This window comes from Phoca vitulina, unplaced genomic scaffold, assembly GCF_004348235.1.
Source record: "Phoca vitulina isolate PV1807 unplaced genomic scaffold, GSC_HSeal_1.0 scaffold21, whole genome shotgun sequence".
In the NCBI taxonomy this organism is placed as follows: Eukaryota; Metazoa; Chordata; class Mammalia; order Carnivora; family Phocidae; genus Phoca; species Phoca vitulina.
The window spans coordinates 28,407,131-28,430,330 of NW_022589724.1; the positions used below are offsets into that span (position 1 = coordinate 28,407,131).

The 23,200-nt window shown below is 55.8% G+C and overlaps 1 protein-coding gene across 1 annotated transcript; it reads left to right on the plus strand.

Annotated features, from left to right (window-relative positions):
• The first annotated feature begins 972 nt into the window (after nt 1-972).
• AIF1L (allograft inflammatory factor 1 like) lies at nt 973-23,005 on the plus strand. The gene is made up of 6 exons (XM_032418635.1): nt 973-1,107; nt 1,284-1,345; nt 11,768-11,834; nt 14,439-14,480; nt 16,748-16,910; nt 19,951-23,005. The coding sequence occupies exons 1-6, from the start codon at nt 1,077-1,079 to the stop codon at nt 20,036-20,038; spliced, it is 453 nt and encodes a 150-aa protein (XP_032274526.1). The 5' UTR covers nt 973-1,076; the 3' UTR covers nt 20,039-23,005.
• The last annotated feature ends 195 nt before the right edge of the window (nt 23,006-23,200 follow it).

The following is a 23,200-nucleotide window of genomic DNA, read 5'->3' on the forward strand; positions in this document are numbered from 1 at the left end:
GTGTGTGTGTGTGTGTGTGTGTGTGTGTGTGTGTGTGTGTGTGTGTGGTGGGGGAGGGGAGCATTACTGGTGACCAGGTGTGCTGTGTTTGCCCAGGACAGTTCCCGCTTGTACCTGTGGCTGCCAGCATAATTATGAGGACTGCCACCCTTCACTCAGAAATGTCCTGGTTTGGACATGAGACTTCATCACCGCCCTGTCACTAGTCCCTGGTTCCTACACCCCAAGCCCCACTCCCCCCAGGAGTTGGAGGCTTGGCTTATTATCATCCCAGTGGACTTGTCCCCCAGGCTTCAGCTTCCTGACTTTTCTGTAAAATGGGGACACCAAGTCCTATTTCACGGAGTTTTGAGAATTAAACGACATCAATCTATCCTGCACTGATCTAGCAAAGTGCCTGATGCATAGTGAGTGCTCAAGAAATAGATTTTATTAACAAACCACAAATCATTCTGATTGATTTAAAGTGTCACTAATGTCTTCGTGGCACTTTGTCATTATGCATTTTCCCAACTCCAAAAAAAAAAAAAAAAAAAAAACACTGAAAGTTTTCATATTTTTCTTTCAAGAGTTAAAAGTAAATGTCGGGGAGGCTGGCCTGCCTTCCAAAGTGCGTGCGGCGCCAAGGGCCCCGGGAACGTAACAGCTTCGGCTGGTGGAGCGCTCGCTCGCTGCCGCCGGTACCGTATTTGATCCTTAAGGCCACCCCAAGTGCGTCCTGAGATCGTCCCCACTTTCTTTTTAGGACACCGCGGCCGCGGGCGGGTAAGGGGCCTGGGGAGGTCCCGGGCAGCCCCGCGCCGTGCATTTTCCGCGCCCTCCAGCAGAGGGGCGGGCGGCGGGCGCGGCGTCCCGCATAATAGGCGCTTTGATGCCGGCGGCCGGGCGGGAGGGCCCCGGGCTGGGGGGGGCGTGGGGGGGAGGGCGGGAGGGGTGTGTCCGGCCGCCCGCGCCATCCCTCCGCCCCTCCGTCCCGCCGCCACACGCCGCCGGAGCTCGGACCGGGCGCCTGTCCCTCGTCGTCGTGCCTCGCCGCGGCCGCCAAGCCCCGAGCCGGCGGGAGCCCGCTGCTCACCATGTCGGTCGCGCTCAGCAACAGGTTCCAAGGTAGGCGCCGCCGGCCCCGCGCTGTCCCGCGCCCCTGCCCCGCCCTCCCCCCGGCGCGGAGTCCCCCGCCCGCCACCTGCGCGCGCGGGGCGGACGGCGGGGTTGGCGGCGCGCGGCCCCGGGAGACCCCCCCCCACTCCCCCCCGCTTCCCGGGCCGCCTCTTTGTCTCCTGCAGGAGGGAAGGCTTTCGGCTTGCTCAAAGCCCGGCAGGACAGGAGGCTGGCCGAGATCAACCGGGTAAGCGCGCGCCGCCACGGGCGCCTGGCGAGTCGCCCCCAGATACCCCAGCGCCCCTCACGTCCCACCTCCGTCTGCGCGGCTGTGCCTGCCGCAGCCTCAAGCCCCTTCTCTTCTTCCTCGGGGCTTCCCCCAAGTTCCTCCCTCGGCCCCTGCCGCCGAGCCTCCGACTCCAGGTGGGTCCCCCTCCACCGCCTCCACCCCCGCCGCTTCCACCCCCTCCGCCCAACTCGGCTCCCGCGTCTCGGGTTGCAAGTGGTTACTCTCAGACTGGGGAGGTGGGGCTCGCCCGGGAGCTTTGATGCCGCCGGGCCGGGCCTCCCCGGAAGCCCGCCTGGGACCAGCGGCAAAGATTGGGCCCAGGGAGGGAGGGACCCCCGATGTCTCTGAGCAGTCCCCGGTAGTACAGCCGCGGGAGGGAATGGGGGCCCAGAGAGGCTCGGTGGCTGCCCCGAGATGGCCCAGCAAGTCCAGGTGGGGCTGCCTTTAGAACCCGGGGTCCAGACTGCAGGCCGGTGCTCCCTCCTCCACAGTAAATGCAAGGCCCCACCCCCACCCCACCCCACCCCACAACTCTTTCTCACTCCAGCTTTTAGGAAAGGTTCTCTGAGACACTTGATGCTTTTCTTGTTGGACCTCGTGAATTTCTCTATAGAAATCTGCTGTTGCCAGGCACACAATGGGAGCTCCGTAAACATTTGCTTAATGACCAGGTAAATTCTAGAAGATAAGAAGTGTCAGGGTCTGCCTGGATTGGCCAAAGCTCAAAGGCAGCACAGCCCGAGCTTTGGGGTTCTGTGAGATCTGGACTCAGGCCTGGCCTCCATCTGGTACCCCAGTCTCAGAACGAAGTTGGGGTCACCATGAGGGCTCACCAAGGGAAGGCATGTAGTGTGCATGGTTCAATACCTGGCAGGAGGGATGACTTCTGTGGACCGTGCGAGAATTCTTTCCTAAGGTCGACATCTCCCAGATCCCCTCCTAGCAGGCCGCATAGGCATGCCCACTGAAACAAGGCTGGGCATTTCCCCCTCCTGGCTCCCTCAGCTGCGGGGCACCCAAGGTCCAAACCCAGCTTAGAGTCCCCAAATGGGAAGCTGGTGAGGTTCAGCAGGGTCCGGGTCAAGGCTGCGTGGAGGTGGGTCTGGGGGCTGTGGCACGGCTGTCCTATTTTGTAGTATTTCTTCTCGCCTGGGCTTGCAGTCTTGATTCCCTCCTTGATTTTTTTTTTTTTTTTTTTTTTGGAGTGTCTGGAAGGAGGCAGCCTATCTGATTTCATCCCACTGGCTGTAGGAATCCCAAGCAGGGCTCTGGGGACCCGGGGTCCCTCCCAAGTCAACTCTAGTCCCTTCTGTACCATCATCACCCTGCCTCTTGGGGCCGTCTTGAGCACAGCTGAAAGGGAGACGGGACGTGTGGCTGGGGCTCTCAGGGGTCCAGGCTGCTGGGCTCCCTCCCAGTTTACTCTGCAGCCAGCCCGCCCTTGGTCTTGGCTGCTCTTGCCCCCTGGACAGAAGCCTGAAACCCTGACCTCATACAGCCCCCTGGGCCACTCAACAGGGCGGGTTCCAAGCTGGCTGAATCCACCCACAGCCAGCAGGAATGGGGGAGAGGGCTCTACGGTCAGACAAACCACAGTTGCTGAGAATGTGTGAGACTTTCGTGCCAGTCCTGCCCTTGGTGGGGGGCAAACCAGGGCGGGGAGCAGTAGGCTTCTGGGTGGTTTGAGAGGTGGACTGGCTTGGCTCGGAAGGAGGTGGGGCTGTGGCTCTCAGGGGCTGATCTGGACAGTGCTGGGACTGGAGAAAGTGAGCAAGAGGGGGCCATGGGGACCCCAAAGCCCAGAGAGGGCAGGCAGCTGGCTAAGGCCACATAGAAGCCTGTGACAGAGCTTGCGGTCTAGTGTCCTTTCCCTGCCTAGAAGCTTTTCTGAGCCCCCCCCATGCAAACCCAGGCTGCTGTCTGGCTGCTGGATCAAACCAGAGGAAGGGGACTTCAGGATCAAACCAGAAGTTTAAGCTGCTCCCTCACCCGCAGGAGGTCAAGCCCCCCCCCCCCATAGTGTGGAGTCCTGAGTGGGGGTGAAGGGGTGGGCAGAGTGCTCACTGGCTCTATGACCTTGGGCATGCCACTTGAGATAATGGTAGTTTGGTTGTGGTGATTTTTCAGGGAGATAATCTATGTAAGACACAGAGCTGTCATGACTGTGTCATCGGTTTGTTTGGTGATTGAAGACGCAGGGAGTGGAATCCCAGGGGCAAGGTCTGAGACAAGCCATGGGCTGCACCCTTCCATGCGGCAGAACCTTAGTCTTTCCACCCTGAAATGGGAGCAGTGATCCCTGCTCTGTCCCTGCGACAATCAGTGGAGATGAGCAGACAGGAGCTCTTTGCAGACTGAGGGAGTCGCTCTGTTTGAGGGTCTGAGTCCGCTTCACCCATGACCTTGACCACAGCAGAAGTTCCCCATGGTCGGCGGATTCTAGAGGGAACCATGTTGTCAGCCCAGAAGCCCAGAAAAGACTGCCTTTCTTTGGGGTGCAGCTTCACTGCCCCCATTGGACCAGAGCTTCTAGGGGGCCAGATGGAGCAGTTTCCCGGTGGCCCTGCGGAAGCAGGAGCGCCTGGAGGATGGGGCTTCATGACTCACTGGGCTGCATGTGCTTGGGGGCTTCTCCGGGCCAACACCCCAGTTCCCTCTGGGGCCTTCCCCCCACCCCAGGGCCGGGCCAGCTTCCAGGGGGTAGCAGGGCAGCTCAGTCTCAGCTATTGTTGTTATAAGGGTCAGGAGCAAAAGTAGAAGGAGACTTGGGTGGACCTGGGGGGTCCTGGGGGGCTGCATGGAAATGCACTTTTTTTTTGTTTCGCTCTAGTCTTTGTGATCATTTTCTGAGCCCTTGGCATGAGCTGGGCAGCGTGCCAGGAGTGCTCTGGGCATTATCGCATGGAATGCTCACTCTCATCTCGTGAGTGTCTATTCCCATTTTACGGGAAACAAGACTCAGAGGGGCTGAGTAAATTGCCTGAAGCCAGCCTGTCTGCCGTGCGTGTGCGTGCGCGTGCAAGCGCGTGTGGGCGTTCTCGGCACTACTGAAGCGGGCAGGACCTGCGTGCGCCTTCTCCTCCCCCCCACATAGCTGACATTCCCTGAGCCTTGGTGGCATGGCAGGTGACCCCGGGCCAGCCAGGCCTGACCTTATATGGCAACGGGACAAATTCTTGCCAGCTTCCCACAGGGACAGAGAGAAGCAGTGAGGCTGGGGGGGGAGGGTGCCCCGCAGAGTGCCCTCACCCTTGGGACTGAGCAGGAGGAGCCCAGAGGATGGCGAGGGCTGCATCTGGAACCATCCAGGGGCCAGGATCTCGAACCAATAACGTGGGTCGTGCCTTTGCCCCGTGCGCAGGACTTGACGTGCATCATCTCAGTGACTCCTCTGGATGGAGCGCTTGATTAGATGGATGTGCAGGAGGAATCTATAAACATCCCCGTGGGACAGGGATTACTCAGGCTCATGTTTTAGAGATGAGGAAACAGCCTCGGTGAAGTCACCTGCCCAAGGTCACCCAGCCAGGAAGTGGCAGAGCAGGGATTCTGACTCTGACGGCACCCGTGGCCCGCCGGGGACCCTGCCCGCCAGGGGCCTCTCCTGCCTAGGTGATAAGGATCTCTGGCTACTGTCTCACCTTCCCAGCCCTCCTGGGTCGAGTGAAGGGCACTCGGCATTCCCTGCAGCATTTAGGGGCCTAGTGGTTATTTCAGAGCCCATGCACCGTCTGTACTGGGAAGAGTTGGACAGGGCAGGCTGCGGATCTGTGCCCCGGTGTTATATGTCCCCAACCTGCCCCAGCAATAGGGGACCTCTGAGACCTGAGCCAGGCACTACGCAGGTGCATCTCTTTCCCTGTGTACCCTGTGCCACCCTGTCTGTCCCTGCCCGGGTGAGTGTGCCCAGCTGGCATCGCCGGGCACCCGTCTCTCTTGCTCTTCCTTAATATATTATGAGGGAGATGGTGATAAGCGGCCACGTGAGCCTCCGAGGATTCAGTGTCCCCGCAGGTACAGCCGGTCTTGACCTTGGCGTGGCCGCGTCCCAGGAAGCCGGGGATGGAATTTCTGTCGGGTCTGCTTCATTTGTGTAGTCTGTGGGGTGTTTTTCTTCAGCTGCCCCATCTGCTGGCAAGGATGCTGCATCCAGCTGAGGCCCCGGAGCTGCCGTGGGGAACGTGAGCCTGCTGTCCTTGTGGTGCACATTACAGGCTCTTGCACACCAAGCACCAGGCACGGACCTGGCCCTGGCCCTTTAAGAGCCTGTGGGTTGCGTCAGAGGCATCTTGGCCCAGGCCCAGTATGGTGCTGCCTGTCCTTGGGGGTTTTGCCCAGGGCTTCAGCCACCAGCTCCTTGGATGGCCTCCAAGATGGTGATATCTGCCCGCCCCAAAATTCTGCTGCAGCTAATACATAAAGACAAGCCTGGAGGGCCAGGAGCAAGCCTCCGGGAACAGGTGCTAGAGGTATCAGCCCAGAAAGAGAGTTACGGAGGGGAGAGCCGGCAGGTGGCAGGGATCCGGGAGGCCGGACACAACGGGGGCTGCCAACCTCAGCTGGTTTTGGAAACATTCCCTTCCCGGCACAAGTGCCTAGATGGGGCTCCCAGGGATGGGGGGTAGATTCTGATGTGCATCAGAGGTTGGAGAGGACAGGGAGAGGCAGCGGCGAGCAGGTGTGGCTGTGGGCGCCGTCCCCTGGGGCTGAGGCGGGAGCACTCTGTCCCGTGTGGATGGCCCGTCACTGCCAAGTCTGCCAGGTGTCCAAGGACAAATCAAAGCTTGCCCTTGCAGAGGGATGGCCAAAGGGTCACGGCTTACCAGGAGGACTCCGTGGCGCAGTGTGGGACAGAGTTGTGGGTAGGTCTCTGCCCTTCCCCTGCTCACGTTTATCTCTTGGTGAGGCTTGAGTTTGGGCGATCCAAACACATCGTAGTAACTGCTAACACTTAGTGAGTGTGCTAGGAGCCAGGCTCTCTCTAGGCAGTTAGCTCATTTAATCCTTACACCAACCCAATGAGGAGGTTCTATCATTTTACGGATCGCATTTTACGGATGAGGAAGCTGAGGCCCAGAGTGGTAAAGCAAGTTGCCCAGGGCCACAGAGCTAGCAAGTGCTGGAGCTGGGATCTGAACCCAGGCAACTCGATTCAACCTCCCTCCCCAAGCCCCCTGTCCCGCACACCCCGCACCCGGGGAGTTTATGTGGGTCTCCTGACCACTGTGGCTTGAGGCAAGACTTTCCCTTCTGGGGCCTCAGTTTCCCCAGCTATGGAACAAAGAGGACAAGCTGGATGCTCTGAGCAGTCCCTTCCAGGTTCTGTGTCTGTGTGGGTATTTAGCAGAGTCCTGCCACATTCCTGGGCCTTGCCCGTGGACACTCCGGGTTGAGGCTCACAGCTTCCTGTTTTTGACCTCAGACTCCTGCCCACTTGCGGATTCTGGCTCTTTGCCAGGGACTGACCAGGCCACTATTTCAGAGCCCAGGGGCCCCCTGCACCCCTCATCCCTAGAGGCCCTAACAACAGTTTCTGCAGCTGGAAAAACTGGTCTTTTGGGACAGTGAGTTGGAGGGGGAGAGGGGCATGGGGCTGGAGGAATGCATCCACGCACCCTCTGCATCCCCCTAGAGGGCTATAGAGTGGTTCCCTGGCCTCTGGAATAACCTCCTTCTGCAGCTGCCCAAGAGGAAAGGTAACTCTCGGTATTGACTTTCTTTGCCCAGAAACCTGTGGCCAGGCCACCCTCTCCTTGTTTGGGGCAGGGAAGGAGCTGGGATGGTGAAGGGAGGTAGACTTTGTTTGAACTGTTAAAACTTTGTAACGTTGAGCAAGCTGAGCAACGTCTCTGGGCCTCAGTTGTCCCATCTATCCAAGGGGAACACCCAGAAAGGGGAAAGAGAAATCATAACCAGCCTAAGTCAGGGGAGGGGGTTTGCTTCTGAATCTGTTCAATAGCTGATGAAGGTCTGAATGGTGAGCTGTGGGGTTATAAGTGGATTATATGCATGTAAGTGTTAGGAGGTCCCAATAATAAGCGGCTAACATTTATGTAGTATTTACTAGGGGCCAGGCGCTGTCCGAGCACTTCACGTGTATTTGCTTGCATCCTGCGGTTCTCAGGCCAAGCCTAGGAGATATTTTTATCCTTCCTACAGATGAAGGCACCAAGGCACAGACAAATGAAGTCATTTTCACACAGCTACTCAGTGGTTCAATCCCAGGCCTTGGGGCTCCAGCTCACCCTCTTTTGCTTTTGTTCCAAACATCTGCGGTGGCTTCTCTTTCTCCTCTTCCTGGGGACCCAGGGTACCTGCCTGCTGGGCATGGCTGTGCCCCGAGGCTGGGCAAGGATCCGGGGTGGGGGGGGGAGGACGCCTGGAAGTGGGGAGGCTGAGGGCTGTGCATGAGCAGGAACCAAGAATCCAAAGCGTGGAGCCGGGCGGGGTGGGGGGGGAGAGATGGCAGCCCCACCAATGGAAACTCCTGTTTCTGCTGCCCACCTGCCCCCCCTGGTGCCCTGCCAAAGGCCTGGTCCACACAGCTGCCCCAAGCCTGGGGTCAGCAAGGCTTGCCCAGCCACGCGTCAACGGGTCAGATGCCTCTCCCAGCCCTGGCCACTCTGTGGCTCTAGCCCTTGTCATTTGGGGCTCTGAGGAAAAATGGGATTCTCATCTCTGAGCCCCTCTAGTCTGTGTCGTACGTGTGCACGTTTGCAGAGCTGCCCGCCCGTGTCAGGGCGGAGAGTGGAGAAAGTGATTCCGGGCTGAATGCCAGGCCTCTCCAGTCAACAGATGTTTCCTGAGCACCTACTGTATGCTGGGCATTGCTGGGTGCTAGGCATCTCTGGGGCATGAGACAGTAAGCTCATCCTCCTGGCATCTGTGGCCAAAGGCTTGCCTTCCCACCCCCCACCGCCCCCCGGCCTCCTTCCAACAGCCACCACCTTGGGTCACTTGGATTCCTCAGCTCTGTGGAGGACTGGGACAGTCTCCACTGTGGTCTTTAATCCCAGCTCGGTCACTTGGTAGCTATACTGCTTTGAGCAGTTCTTTATCCTCTCTGGGTCTCAGTTCATTCACTCAGCCTGCAGGTATTTATTGAGCACCTACTATGTGCAACCTACACTGTAGCGGGGGAGACAGACCATGGATGACACCCTTAATAAGCAGCACATTGTCAGTTGTGTTAGGAGGTGAGGGAGAGAGCCATGCAGGTGTGGGGGGATGAGCGCTGCAGGGAGGGGACACAGCCAAGGGCAGAGTCCCTAGGTGGGAGCAAGCCTGGCATGGAGGAGACCCAGAAAGGAGGCCAGGGTGGCCGAGGCACTCACTTTAGCGGGGGTGGGGGTGGGGGTGGGGGGAGAGCACCAATAAAACAGCATGTTAGGTGGTCAGAAGCGCGAGGGAGAAAACTGGCTTCCTCGGTGAGAAGACAATAATCGGGGCCCCCAGGGTTGCTGTACCTGCCAGCCCGGGGTCGGGCCCAGTGAACAGGAGTCACTGCCTGGTTGTCCTGTGATCGCTTGTGTGTGATTTGTCTCCAAGACCAGGGGCCATGTCCTACCCCTCGAGCCCAACCTGCCTGGATCCCCGCAGGGGGTTGCTACCTGGTGGGGACAGGCTCTGGCTGGTGCAGGATTTCTGGTCGACCCGAAGGCAGGAGCTGGGAGGGCCCCCAGGACTCTTGCCAGAGGTTCCCCTTTGTTGGACCTTGCCTGTACCCTTGTGCCTCCCCCGAGAAGGTTTTCCAGTTCCCGAAATGGTAAAGCGGAGGGAACACGGGGGCGATGCCGTGAACCGAACATAGGCTAAATGGATTCCATTTAAAAATTATGAACTTCCCACTTTTATGAAATGTCCTTTTTTTAAAAGATTTTATTTATGAGAGAGAGAGAGCAGGGTGGGGGGGAGCAGAGAGAGAGGGATAAGCCGACTCCATGCTGAGCACAGAGCCCAACATGGGGCTCGATCTCAGGACCCCCAGATCATGACCCGAGCCGAAACCAAGAGGCAGACTCTGAACCGACTGTGCCACCCAGGTGTCCCCAAAATGTCCTTTTTTGAACTCGTGGCACCTCCCTCTATTTTTTACTTTTTGGGGAGATGTTTCCTTCTGCATTATGCCAAAGTCTGGGAACCACTGACCTAGTTGTCCCTCTGCTGTGCAGATCACTGGACCTGTGACCCCGGGAGGTGCCTGGTTTGCTCGGGGCCACACACAAGAGTTAATTGTCCTACTTTGGGTCAGAGAATGGGGTGGGGGTGGGACGGGGGGAGCTACGAGAGGGAGCCAAGATGAAGAGAAGTCCTGGACAGAGCCAGCCAGGAGGAAGGCAGCCCAGCTCCGGCTAAGTGGGGGCAGGACCCAGCATGGCACCTGGTAATGAGATCCGATGTGAAGCTGTGGCCAATCCACACCGTGGGCGCTGGGGTTGCCCTCTGCTAGGCTGCTGGAGGCCTGGACCCTGGAGTCCAACACTCAGGTTCCAAACCAAGCCTGCGCCTTCCTAGCTATAGGGACTTCACACATGTCATCTAACCTCTCTGGCCCTGCTGTTCCCACCCTAATGAGACAGCACAGTGCCCTCCCAAAGCAGAAATCCTGCACCGGCCAGGGCTTGTCCGCAATAGGTACTGACCCTCTCTAGGGATCCAGGCAAATTGGGCTCAAGGGGTAGAACAGAGCCCCCAGAACCAACGAGGGGAGCCACACTGGCAGGTGGATAGCTCTTCTCTGTCGAAGGGGGTTGAGTTAATGTGGAAGAACGTGAACCCTCGAAGGGATCCTATTCTGCCTCGCATTTAGTCATACCTGCTGCTTCTCGAGGGCTGACAAAGAAGCCTGGTACTAAGTGTTCACAGTGGGTTATCCCCGTTGAGGGGCAGGTGCCCGAGGAGCTGGATACCCTTGTGCCCATTTCACAGCTGGGGGGGGGGGACTGAGACCCAAACCCAGAGTACTTTATTTTCAGTTATTCTCCTATTCATTCTCCTACATTAAAGCTCTTGGGGGTTTACATGGCAGACTGGAAGGTCTTGTGTCCCGGGAGATGCGTAAGTACAGACTTGGTCACCGGTTAGTGGGATATGGCAGCAGGAATTTAGAAACAGATGGAGTGGCGGATCTAGATAACATTTAACATCATTTTAAACACAGGCTTCTTGTAATTTCGCAGTAAGGACCTTATTTCCCTGGTCTCACCTGCTCCCTTGTTGCCTCGCCCAGAGCCGTGTACCCTGTGGTCCCTCAAAAAGAGCTGAAGGAGGGGGCGATGCCCATGTCTGGTCTGCTCAGTAATAGGGAAAGTGAGGTCCAGGGAAGAGAGGGGATTTGTGGAGTCCAGGGCTAGGGTGGGGACATATCCCCTGCTTTCCCATCTGAATACAGGTTCTAGGGTGGCTTGAAGATTAGCAACAAGGCAAGCAAGCTGCCTGGCGCTGTGCCCAGCATAACAGGTGCTTACTAATTAGCGGTGTTTTATTTTGAAGCCGGATGAATGCCTGCTATCTGCCCATCGGGGTTAGGGATGCGGGCTCTATAGGGGTCGGAGCCGAGGTGAAGCTCTGCCTGGGTGAGCCTCAGTTCCCTCATCTGTAAAATGGGAGTAATATAGAGCTACCTTGTGGGCCCACTGGGAGAGCCTAAGAGATCATGCGCGTTGTTGGTGTTTCATTCTGGAGGCCGTTGCTTGTGTCCCCTCCCCCTCCCCCTCCTGCACATCTGGTTCTGAAAGGCATCATTTGAGGAGAAGGTGGCCCTGTTTTACAGGTGAGGACACGGACGAGAACTATATACAATCCAAGCTCCCAAGCTATATACAATCATTTTCTGGCTAGAGCAAAGACTAACAACGCAATAGCTGCTGTTTATTGAGCACTTGCTGTATGCCAAGAGTCATACGTACACTCTCCTTAGAGTCTCTTAAAACCTGAGAAGTAGCTGTGATGATTGTACCCATTTGTCAGATAAAACAGTAGAGATCTAGGGAGGAATTAATAAGCTAGGGTCACACTTAAGAAGTTAATGCTGGAAACCCGGCAGCTTGTGTTTGGGGCTCACAGCTTCTTGGATCTTGGAGCTGGGGTGGAGGAGGCCCAGGGGGAGGAGGCCCAGGTCCCTACACTGGTAATTCAGAGGCTGGCTGAAGGTGTTTAGGGCAGACCCTCTGGGCCCCACCCCGGGCTGCCAAGCGTACTTCCTGCCCACGGGGCAGATTCCTGCAGATCTGCCTCTAGGGGTTGACAGGGGGCCAGGACAAACACTGGAGCCGAGGCCGGCCACCTGGCGTGGGAGCAGACACCAGGGCTGTGGGCCTACATGTCAGCAAGTTCTGCCTGCTGACCCGGGGCTCAGCGCTGTACTTTCCACCTTCGAAGGAGTTTCTCTGTGACCAGAAGTACAGCGATGAAGAGAACCTGCCGGAGAAGCTCGCCGCCTTCAAAGGTAAGCTGGGGCTGTCTGCGCCACCCTTCCGGGAGAGCTGGGCTGGCCCCCTGGTACATAGGATTTCTTACCCCACAAGGCCAGCCTGCGCCCCCTGCTTCTTCCAGAACGCCCTCCTCCTGGAAGCCTGTGAGATGGGGTGCCCACCCCTCTACCTGCCTCCATGCTACCCCAGACCCCTCACCCTTGCCCTCAGCCTCCCCCACCTCCCCAATCCCTCCGGCTGCTGGGCAGGCAGGGCTCAGGCTGGCTCCTGTCCGCTGCTGCCCAGGCCCTGCTCGCTCCCGGGGCCCCAGCACACAATCAGCCCTTTGTAGCAGCCCTGGCCTCTCCCCTCCGCGGGGGAGCGGCTCGGGAGCCCCTGTGCAGAATGGACGTTTGTGTCGCCACAGTGGGGCAGGGGGCAGAGTTTCTGCCCATTGAATCCCAGCAGCACGGGATGAAAAGAAAACAGGGCCCAGGAGCCCGCGCGGGGAGGGGGCGGCATAAAGGTCCCTCTGTTCCGGGCCCCGGCGCTTGGTTCCCAGCCAGCAGCCCGAAAGGAGAGGAGCCGTGCACATAAGGAGCAGGGCAGACCCACCTTTCCTGCCTGGGAGACGCTGTCGGCCCTGGCCCCCGGAGGACCTTGACAAATATCCTCGAAGCCGCATCCGCCCTCCCCCACGAGTATCCTCGAGGCCGCATCCCCCCTCCCCCACGAGTATCCTCGAGGCCACATCCCCCTTCCCCCAAGTCTTGGCGATGTGGACATCCTCCCTGCTCCAAAGGCAAAGAGCCTGCCAAGTGCTCCTCAAGCTGCTCACAGCTTCGTTGTCCTTAGGCAGGACCCTGATGGTGAAGCCTTTGTTGAGTGTTGACCTTGTGGGAAGCACTTCGAATGCTGTCTTGTGAGCTCCCCAGTCATCCCAAGTCAGCCAGGAGGGAGGTGGGTGCGAGCTTTAATTTACAGATGAAGAAACTCAGGCTCAGAGAGGTGGGGTCACTTGTGTGGGGTCACACAGCTTGCCCATGGCGGAGTTCAGGCTTGATCATGTGTTGGTCTCTCTCCAAAATCCCGTGCTCTGAACCATTACGCAATGGGGCTGTTTACATTAACAAAAAGAGGAACTAGAACAGAGACATCCCGTCCCTGCCCCGTTCCACCAACCCGTCCCGCCACCCCCAGGAGAGCCACACAAAGCAGGAGTGGTCCATTCCCTTATCCCTGGGTACCAAGGGGGTCCCTCTCCAGAGGTGGCTCTAGGAGGAGGGACAGAGCTCTTCTCTCCTTGTCTTCACTGGGACGTAGGCTTGGGTCCGTCAGGGTGGACTGGAACCATGGGAACCTAGCTTGGAATCAAAGGGACTGTGAAGGTTTTCAACTCACTCATTTGACCTCCAAATGAACACCTACTACGTGCCAGCCCTACTTCAGGCCTGGGGTGCAATGGGGCACAGAGAGCCCTGAGTAAAGGAGCTTATGTGCAGCAGGGGAGGGAGTGGGGAACAGAAGGATGCTGCAGAGCCACAGATGGCCGTAGGGGCTTTGTGGGGGTGACAGTGCCCCACCAGGAAGGCTGGGGAGCCCTGAGAACGTGAGCGGGGGCCCGGAGAATACCTGGGAGGAACATCTAGGCCGAGGGGCAGCACTCCCCAGCAGGAGTGTGGCGGGGGTGGGGTGGGGGGGTGAGGTGGAGGGATGGGCCAGAGCAGCAGGACCTGCTGGAATGGAGCAGAGGTAAGGGAGGAAGAGGCAGCCCGAGAGGCTGGAGGGCAGACCCTCAGGAAGGTCACAGGGACCACTCCGGCCACTGGGAAGACCTTGGCCTTCTCATACTGGCTGTTCAGTGCAGACTAGACCGCGAGGACCCTGTTTTTTTGTGGTGTGTGGGGGGGTAGGGACCTGCCCAGGGCCACATACTGTCCTTGTCAGAGGATACCAAGCTCCTTGCTCCACCTATCCTCCCTCATTGTTGGAGATTCCCTGGACCCTTTGATCAGAGAGGCTTCACTCAAGGTCTGTAGGTGAGGTTTGGTGGGGATGGTCTGCGTACCCCTGGACACTGTATGTGCCACCTGGGTCAAGGGCAGGTTCACGGCATTTCTCTCAGGAGAGCATCAGATTCTCAGTGGTGCCCACAGGCGCCCCCCCCCCAAAGGTTCAGAACCGCAGGGACTCCTTAAATTGGTGATTCCTACACCCGGCTCAGAATCACCTGAGACACTCTAGAACATACTGATTCCTGCCCCCACCCCACCCCACCCTTCCCAAAGCCACTGCACCCGTAGATCAGGGCCTGGGAATCTGTTCTAGTCAGTTTGGAGCCAATGTGATGCAGCAAGCTCATGCTGGTGGGGACCTGGGAGGAAGTAGCTGCCCTCCTCAGCGGAGAGTCACATGGCCCCTAGCGCCTTGTTCCATGGTGCCTGTGGGAGAGGGGTGCAGGCAGGGCGAGCTCTTTTTCCAGAGACAATGGCTGAGATAATGGGACTCATGTCAAGACCCCCAAGTGAGGGGGTGAGGAGGACGGTGTAGGCTTCCTGGGAACCCGGCAAGTTGCCCTCAAGGGCGTCTCTGGGACCCTGCTTCTGAGCTAACACCAGTTTTTGCTCTGTGATTTCCAGAGAAGTACATGGAGTTTGACCTGAACAATGAGGGCGAGATTGGTAAGTGAGGTCTCAACCGTGCAGGGGAGGAGGGTGTCCGGTGGGTAGAGGGTATGCGGGTCCAGAGAGCCCCACTGGCCCGCCTGTGTGGGTGAGGGGCACGCACTGAAGCTTCCCTGGTGGGCCAGGCCGGCGTGCCGGCCTTAAGCCTGGCTGCCTTCTACCCTGGATCCACTGCCCCCAGGCTCCTCTCCTTGCTGCGGCCCTCCCACCCACCTCCCTGCACATGTCTCAGCCCTCCTCGCCAGGTGCCACGGGGACTCAGGATAGAGGGTGCCACTCCTGCCCAGGGTTGGAGATGCTTGGGCTCTTGACGCCCTGGCCCTGGCGGGGGGGGGGGGGGGGGAGGTGCTGGCGGTTCCTTTGTCCTTGCATTTGGATACGGCGCTTCTGAGTACATTGCTTCCCTCCTCCAGCAGACCCTGATTGTATCGTGTGGTCCGGGCATGGGGGGTGACAAATGCCTGTCCCTTGGCCCTTAGGTCCAAGACCATACCTTGACCTTCACGAGTAATGCTATAACATGGTCAAGGCTGGCTTAATTATCCCCATTTTACAGACGAGGAAGCCGAGGCTCAGCAGGGTGAACTTGACTCTCTTGGGGCACGTGGTGGTTAAGTGGTCGGCCCAGGGTCCAGATCCCAGCCTTTGGTTCCCAAACTGGCTTTCCCTCCTGTGTTTCGCCTTGAGCTCAGTGTTGCTGCTGCTGCGGTATTTCTACCCCTCCTCTGTCTTGTCTCCTTCTTCTCCTTTTTAAAAATTTTTATCCTTGCTTTCCTTTAGGAAAAAAAAATGGGGTTATCAAATAATACATCTTCATCATAAAAACTTTTGGAAAACACAGGAAAGCACAAAGACAAAAATAAGTCAACCACAGTCCTCCCTCCCAGAAATAACTGCTCTGAACATTTTGGTTTATATCCTTCCACCCTTTGTTCTAATCACAAATGCTGTTTTATAACCATTTTAGAACCTCCTTTTTAAAAAATAATATATTGTGAGTGCTTTGACATATGATTAACTTTTCTTTTGAAATATAATTAATGGCTGTGTAATATTCCACCGCGGGGCTGGACTATAACTTATTTAGCCAGTGCCTTAATATCACGCAATTAGTTCCAATTTTAACTACTTTTGATAGTCCTGTGAAGAGCATCTTTGTACATGAATCTTTGTCCACATCGTCGATTATTTCTTTAGAGTAAATCTCAGGAATTAGACATTCTGTGTCAAAGGCTTTTGAAACATCTTGCCAAATTGCCTTCCAGAAAGGTCTTGCCAATTTTGAGCCTGGCCAGCAGCATGTGGGAGACCGCTCACTCTTCCCCACAGAGTGATGCCTAGTTTTCTTTGAGATGCCCTGGACATCCTGGCACCTGGGGGTCTGGCATCAGTTCTGCCCGCCCTGCTCTCGGGTGAGCTGTCTCGCCACACCCCTGGCCCGAAAATCGGCCCCCCGTCCCGCCTCCCTCCCGCCATCCTTTGCCAGCCCAATTGTTCACAGAACAATCTGAAGGAAATTGCCTAAGATCTGGGGAGCCGGGGGGTCAGAGGCAGCAATTCTGCGGAGTGTAGTGACTTTTTGGTGCCTCCCTTGTTTTCCTTGAATTTTGTTCCTTTGTTGGTTTTCCTGCTCTGCAGGGTATTTTTGGCCCCCTCGCCCTGCCAGCGAGGCGGAACCCTTGGACTGCTGGGTGGGAGTGGCAGGTGGAGAGAAGCTGCCGCCCAGCACCCTGCAGGATGACCTGCCCTGCCTCGGGTCCAGCCAACTCCCTGACCCCACCTTGCTGGGCAGTGACTCCCCAGGGAGCCGGAGCAGTGAGCACACACTCACCCTGACCTCGGGGTGCAGCAGACATTAACAGAGTGAAGCATAGCGGCCCCGTTACTAAACACCTGCTTTCTGCTGGGTACTTCTGCATCGCGCCCTCTCAAATGATCCCATCAACCCATTTTACCGCTTATGGGAGCAGAATCTCAGAGAGGTTAAGTAGTTTGCCCCAGGTCCCACAGCCGGGAAGAGCAGAGTTGGATTGCAACCCAAGTCCATGTCCCTAACCACTAGTCTATACTGTACTCTCTGAAGAGAGCAGGGAGGGTGTGATGGGCCCATTCTCCCTGGAGGAGAAAGGCCTTTGGCTGCAGTCCCCAGGGAGGGGCTGTCCTGCAGGGCTTCTCCTGGACGTGGGAGCCAGGGGAGCTCTACCAGCTTCCTCGCTTGGCCTGCACCCCGTCTCCAGTTAATGTATCTGCTTTTCCTCTGGCAGACCTGATGTCTTTAAAGAGGATGATGGAGAAACTCGGGGTCCCCAAGACCCACCTGGAGATGAAAAAGATGATCTCAGAGGTGACAGGTGGGGTCAGCGACACCATCTCCTACCGAGACTTTGTGAACATGATGCTGGGGAAGCGGTCAGCTGTCCTCAAGCTGTGAGTACCTCCCGCCTCTCCTGGGGCCTCTGAAGGCAAAGTCATTGTGTGTGGAGAGGCCATGCCCCAGCCAGGAGGGAACGCCTCGTGTGACCTGCTGGACGAGGTTCTTGATTTCTCTGAACCCAGTTTCCTTATCTGTCAAATGGTCACGTTAATACATACCCAGAACTTCCGGTAGAATGAGCACTCAGGAAGCAGAACAATGGTGGTGATGATAAATCAACCTTGAGGGGCACCTGGGTGGCTCAGTCGGTTAAGCATCTGCCTTCAGCTCAGGTCATGATCCCAGGGTCCTGGGATTGAGCCCCGTGGCGGGCTCCCTGCTCAGTTTAGAGCCTGCTTCTCCCTCTCCCTCTGCTCCTCCTCCCTGCTTGTGCGTGCTTTCTCTCTCTCTCTCAAATAAATAAATAAAATCTTAAAAATAAATCTACTGTGAAACCTTCTGAGCCTGGGTTTCCTCATTTGTAAAGTGATTCCACTACCCCACGGGGTTGTTGAGAACATAATGTAGTCATCACCTGGCTCTGAAGGGAGGCAGAGTTCAAATCCTGATGCTGTTACTTGCCCCCTAACCGAGCCTGGGCAAATCCCCTTAGGTCCCTGAGCCTTAGTTTCTTGGTTTGTAAGCGAGAGATGATATTAAGTATCTTGTGTGAAGTGTCCTGAGGGCTAATGACCTAACGCATATGAAGGCCCCAGCCCAGTACCTGGCTCTTGGCAAACACCTAGTATGTGGTGGCCAAAATCACACTTCCCAGGTCCTGCCCCCGCTGCAGAGAGACTCCCTGGAGAGTCTCTGGTAGGAATGTAAAATCTACCTGCCTCATTTGTTACAAAGGGGGAAGTCGAGCCCCAAGGAAGCTGAGGAACTGCTCATGAGCCCACAGTTCAGGCTGCAGAGCTTTTAGTGTGAGGTGGGATGGAGCAAGAGGTGTGGTGGGAAAACCATCAAGGTCAGACCACAGTACACCTGGGATGCCGGGTGACGCAGGTGGCAGCAACAGGAGTGTTGATGCTCTTAGAAAACACCTAAGATTTAGTGCATTTACTGTGTGGCAGGCAGGCACTTGTCTACCCAGTGACTCCTTAGATGTATCATTTATTAATTCAGCACGTATTTATTGAGCACCAACTATGGACCAGGAATTATTCTAGGTGCTTGGGGACACATCAGTTGCTGGCCTTGTGGAGCTTACATCCTCATGGCAAGAGACAGACAAAAACAAAATAAAAAACCCAAAAAACTAAAATGCCAGATTACAATGGTGTAGTACAAAGAAAAACAAAGTGGACAAGAGGAACAGAGAGGGATGGGATAGTGGGCAGGGAGGAGCTCATTGAGAAGGCAAGACTTGACCAGAGCCCTGAGGGAGGGAGATGTAAAGAGATGAGCCCTGCAAAGATCCTGGGAAAAGCATTCCAGGCAGAGGAAGCAGCAAGTGCAAAGGCCCTGAGGCAGACTGTGCTTGTATGCTCAAAGGAACAGCACAGAAGCTAGTGTATCTGGCCATCAGTGAGTGCAGTGAGTGAAGGATGAATTTGCAGAGACAGGCCGGGGCTAGGCGACATGGGGCCTGGTACGTCATGGTCCCACTTAACATTTGGCACTAATGTGGAGGAATGCCATTGGATGACTCTAAGCTAGGGGCTGACTTTTAAAAGTCTCTGGCTGTGGCAGGGGTGAGAGTGGCATCAGGGAGGCTGTTCAGGCAAGAGATGAGGCCACTCGGCCTGGAGAAGGGGCAGTGAAGGTAGGCAGAAGCTGCTGGAATCGGGAATGATTTGGGAGACAGAGCTGAAGGCTTGCTTCAGTGGCCAGATACGGAGTGTAAAGGACAACAAGGAGTCAGATGATCCTGATCTGTTTGGGGTGAGTGATGTTGCTGTTTGCTTTAGGGGAAGAGCAGGCGGGGAAGGCAAGAATTAGGAGTTGAGTTTTTGATGGATTAAGTTAGAAGTGTCCTTTAGACATCCAAGGGGAGAGGTCAAGGAGGGCCTGGATGTGCAGATCAGCTTGGAGGTAAGCTGCTTGTGGACTGTCGCCCTTTGGATGGGATTTATAGCCAGGGGACAGAAAGAGCCCACCCAAGGAGTGCCTACAGGCGGAGTGGGGTACTTGAAACAGCTCTAGGGTGTTGGCACTTTGGGCATCCTTACTTCCAGATGGAAACACTGAGCATCAGTGGGGTCCAGTGTCTTTTTTTTTTTTTTTAAAGATTTTATTTATTTATTTGACAGAGAGAGATAGTGAGAGCAGGAACACAAGCAGGGGGAGTGGGAGAGGGAGAAGCAGGCTTCCCGTGGAGCAGGGAGCCCGATGCGGGGCTCGATCCCATGACACTGGGATCATGACCTGAGCCGAAGGCAGACGCTTAACGACTGAGCCACCCAGGCGCCCCCCTCCAGTGTCTTTCTTGAGTCACCAGCTGGGAAATAATAGGGCTGGGATTCAAATCAGGCTGTTTCCCTCCAGAGGCTCCATCCAAACCCCTATCCTCTACTTCCCAGATGCTACTTTTTTTGAGAGAGAGGGGGGGGGGGGGGGGAGGTGAGGGAGAGGGAGAGAGAGAGAGAGAGAATCTTAAACAGGCTCCATGCTCAGAGTGGAACCTGATTTGGGGCTTGATCTCATAACCCTGAGATCAGAACCTGAGCCGAAAACAAGAGTCGGACGCTTAACCAACTGAGCTGCCCAGGCGCCCCAGATGTTACTCTTAAAACCTTGGGAAGTTTTTGAAGATCTGAAGGGGTTTTGAGCAGAGCCATGGCCCAGCCTAGCTCTGCCTCCTTCAGGCAACGTGGTTAGGGGAAGACCCATGACCTAGAATATAGAGATCTTTGTACCTCAGTTTTCTGTTCTGTGAAATGGGACTAGCAGCCCCTTCCACATTAAAAAGATGCCACTGGAGAATGGATGCAAGGGCATTTGGTTGAGGATCCTGCAGACATGAGGGCTGAGATGATCTCTCCCTGGATGAGGGAAGGAATCCTAATCCTGCCTTTTTTTTTTTTTTTTTAACCTCCGTCTCCAAACCAGAGTCATGATGTTTGAAGGAAAAGCCAACGAGAGCAGCCCCAAGCCAGTTGGCCCCCCTCCAGAGAGAGACATTGCCAGCCTGCCCTGAGGACCCCCGTCTGGACCTGCCCCCGTTCCTCCCTCCTGATCTTGCTGCCCTTCTTGATTCATTGTGATTTGTCTTATTTGTTTTGTCTGGTCATTACGCGTTTGTTTCATTTTCAACCAGCAAAATCAGTGATCTCTTTGTAAAGCACAAATTACCTGCCTTAAAGGGGCTCTGGGCCAGGGAATTCTGAGCCTTGGGGACCCTCCCTCTCATCTCCCCTCCTTCCCCCTTCCCTGTGCAGAAGGGCTGACATCAAACCAAAACCAGGAGGGGGCAGCCTGGACAGGGAGACTGGAAGACTGTGATCCTCATGCTTGGAGCTGGCATAGTCTGTTCTTCCAGGGTCCCTGAGCTAAGTCCAGGCTTGCTGGCCTGGCCCTGGTGAGGACCACAGCCCACTCGCAGAAGACCCTGGAGTGGGAACCAGGCTTTCCTCAGACAGCTCTGTGGTTCCCTGCTCTTGAGTCGTCTAGGGCATGACCACTCAGTGTCCCACCTCCCCCGCTGACCTCCTCCCCCAGTCCACACTTCTCATCCTCAGGGAGGTGACAGAAGGAGAGACGGAGAGGGGCTTGGTGATCTGAGCCCTTTAAGAAGGTTCCAGAAGGAACCCTCTGGCCTTCCCCGCAGCCACACCTTTACAGGCAGCTTGGAGGGAAAATGCAGCCCCCGTGTCCTTTGTGGGGGCAGCAAAGGGCTTTGGGAGTAGAAGGGAGGCGAGGGGCCTTGGGAGCGGTGTCTGTTCGCTCTGGTGCCACCTTTTGGGGAGGATGCTGAGGACAACAGGATAGGAGAAGGAGGAATAGAATGCTCATGGCGAACAGCACCACTAATAAGCCAAGAGCTGAGAAACAGAAGGTGGCCTTTCTGATCCCAATCTGCTTGAAACCTGACTGTGCTCCCCCTATTTGCCTTGCCATCTTACTCCATTCATTCATTCATTCATTCACTCACTCAGTCATTCAATGGATATTTATTGACCACCTATAATAAGCTTTAAGTCCCCCCACTTTGTCCTGACATGTGCCTTGCCCTCAACCCCTAATCTCCATTTCCAATCACCCAAAACCTTGAGCTTGGGGATTGGATTGGGGTCCCTTATGATGGACTCCCAAGGTTTGAGAGCCCTGATCCACTCTGTAGGTTAGCTAGACCGGTCCTCTCATTTCACAGGTGGGAAAACTGGTGCTCACAGGGATTAAGTGCCTTGCCAAGGGGTTAATCGGGAGATGGAAGTCTGGACTGGAACCCAGCTGTTCAGATGCCATGCCCGTCCTCATTGCTGCTCTGGGCTGTCTCAGTGATGAAAATGAGAGAAGGAATGGGGAGGGGCAATCTCCCAGGTCAGTACTTGGGGAAGGCCCTGGGCCAGGACTCACCCTTCCCAGTGCCTCCATGTCAGCACCAGGGGGGTTGGGTAAGGGCCTGGCTGCTTCTGCAGTTCTGCCTTCCCTAGAGCTTCTCCGCCAAGCCGCTTCTCAGAACTCAAGCAGGAGGGTGTCCCACTCAGCCCCATCTTGGCTGAGCAGGGACCCCAGCCTTGACCCCATCTGTGTTCTGGAGTCCCTTACCCTGCCCACTCAGGACTTAGATGCACTCATCCATTGAATCTATTTATTAAGCACCTGCTATGGGCCAAGAGCTAAGAACCAGATAGTAAAATGGACAGACTCGTGGAATTTAGTCTAGTGGGGAAGTCAGAACCAGACAACGATCAGTGAGATGAATGTTAAGAAAGAGGGGACTGTAGGGTGACTGCACTGCAATCCTGGGCCCAAGACTGAGCAAGAGTCTTGGAGAAGCCCTCGCCAAACGTTAAGTGGAAACGTCAGGTTGCTGTTGGAGGTGGGAGTCAGTGGGGCTGCCTGTGGCTGCTTAGTGACCCATAATCAAGGGCCTAAGGAGCTCCCTTGCAGCAGCTTGAGGGAATGGAGCAGGTAGGGCATGGGGAATTGCTGAGGTTGGGTTAATCCACTGGTCTCAACCAGTTCAGGAACAAGATTATTTGGCCATGACTGGCTGAGCTTCAGCCTAAGGAGCAGCTTCAAATGCACAAGCCTAGTTGAAGTTTAAACCCCAGCAAAACAGTTCTGCCTGTAAATGTAAAATCTCACCCCAGCACCTCCTCTGCCTACCCCCCCCACCCCGCGCCAGATCATTAGATGAACAACTGCCTGCCCCCCACCCCTTACTATTGGTCTCTCTTCTCTGGGACAGGCTGAGACCTTTGAGCAGGGTAATACCTTCTTTAACTACCCATTATAGTCAGTGTACCTGTTCTTCACTCAGGAGGGCAGAAGCAACCAGGCTTATTTCAACAGGTTTCACAGTTTACAAGACTGTAGGAAGCCTCCTTTAAGGGAGGTGGACAAGTGGGTGTGTCCCCAGCTTCTGGAAAGGGCAGGAAAGAGAGTTCTCTCATTGGAAGGGGGGGTGTCCTGGGAAACACCACCAGTCCCCCCACCATTTACTAGAACTCAGTTTCTGGCGGCAGAGGGGCTCAAAAGTGGTCCCTGGAAAGGGGGAGTGGTCTGCGTGTATTTTAGTTTGTGGCTATTGGCTCTGGGACTTACTTCTCTGGCTAAGGGCTCAGCTTCTTAGAACTTCAGCTGTCTTCTTTCTGAAAGACCAAATCTAACTAATGTAACCAGCAACTCGGGGACTGCCAAGTATGGCTTTGTCCCTGTGACTCAAAAGGAAGGAGTTTGCCGGGCACGTTCAGGTGGATAAGTGTGCGTGTGCGTGCATGTGTGTGTGTGGCACGCCAGATATCATCTCTACAGACTAGAAATAAAACAAATTTATCAATGTCTTGACTTGTGTATTTTGGGGACAGTTCCTAGACTCAGCAAATTCATAAAAGATAGCTGATATAGTAACAGCTCTAATGAATGTGTCCTGTGTGCCAGGCTCTGTTAAATACTGGACTTCATTTACTCCTCACAATAGCCCTATGAGGCTGGTTCTATTATGTTATCCTTATTTAAAAAATGAGAAACGGGGGCGCCTGGGTGGTTAAGCGTCTGCCTTTATCTCAAATCATGATCTCAGGGTCCAAGGAGGGAGCCCACGTCAGCGGGGAGTCTGCTTCTCCCTCTCCCTCCCCCATCATGCTCTCTCAAATACATAAAAGCTTAAAACAAATAAAAATGAGAAGCAGGC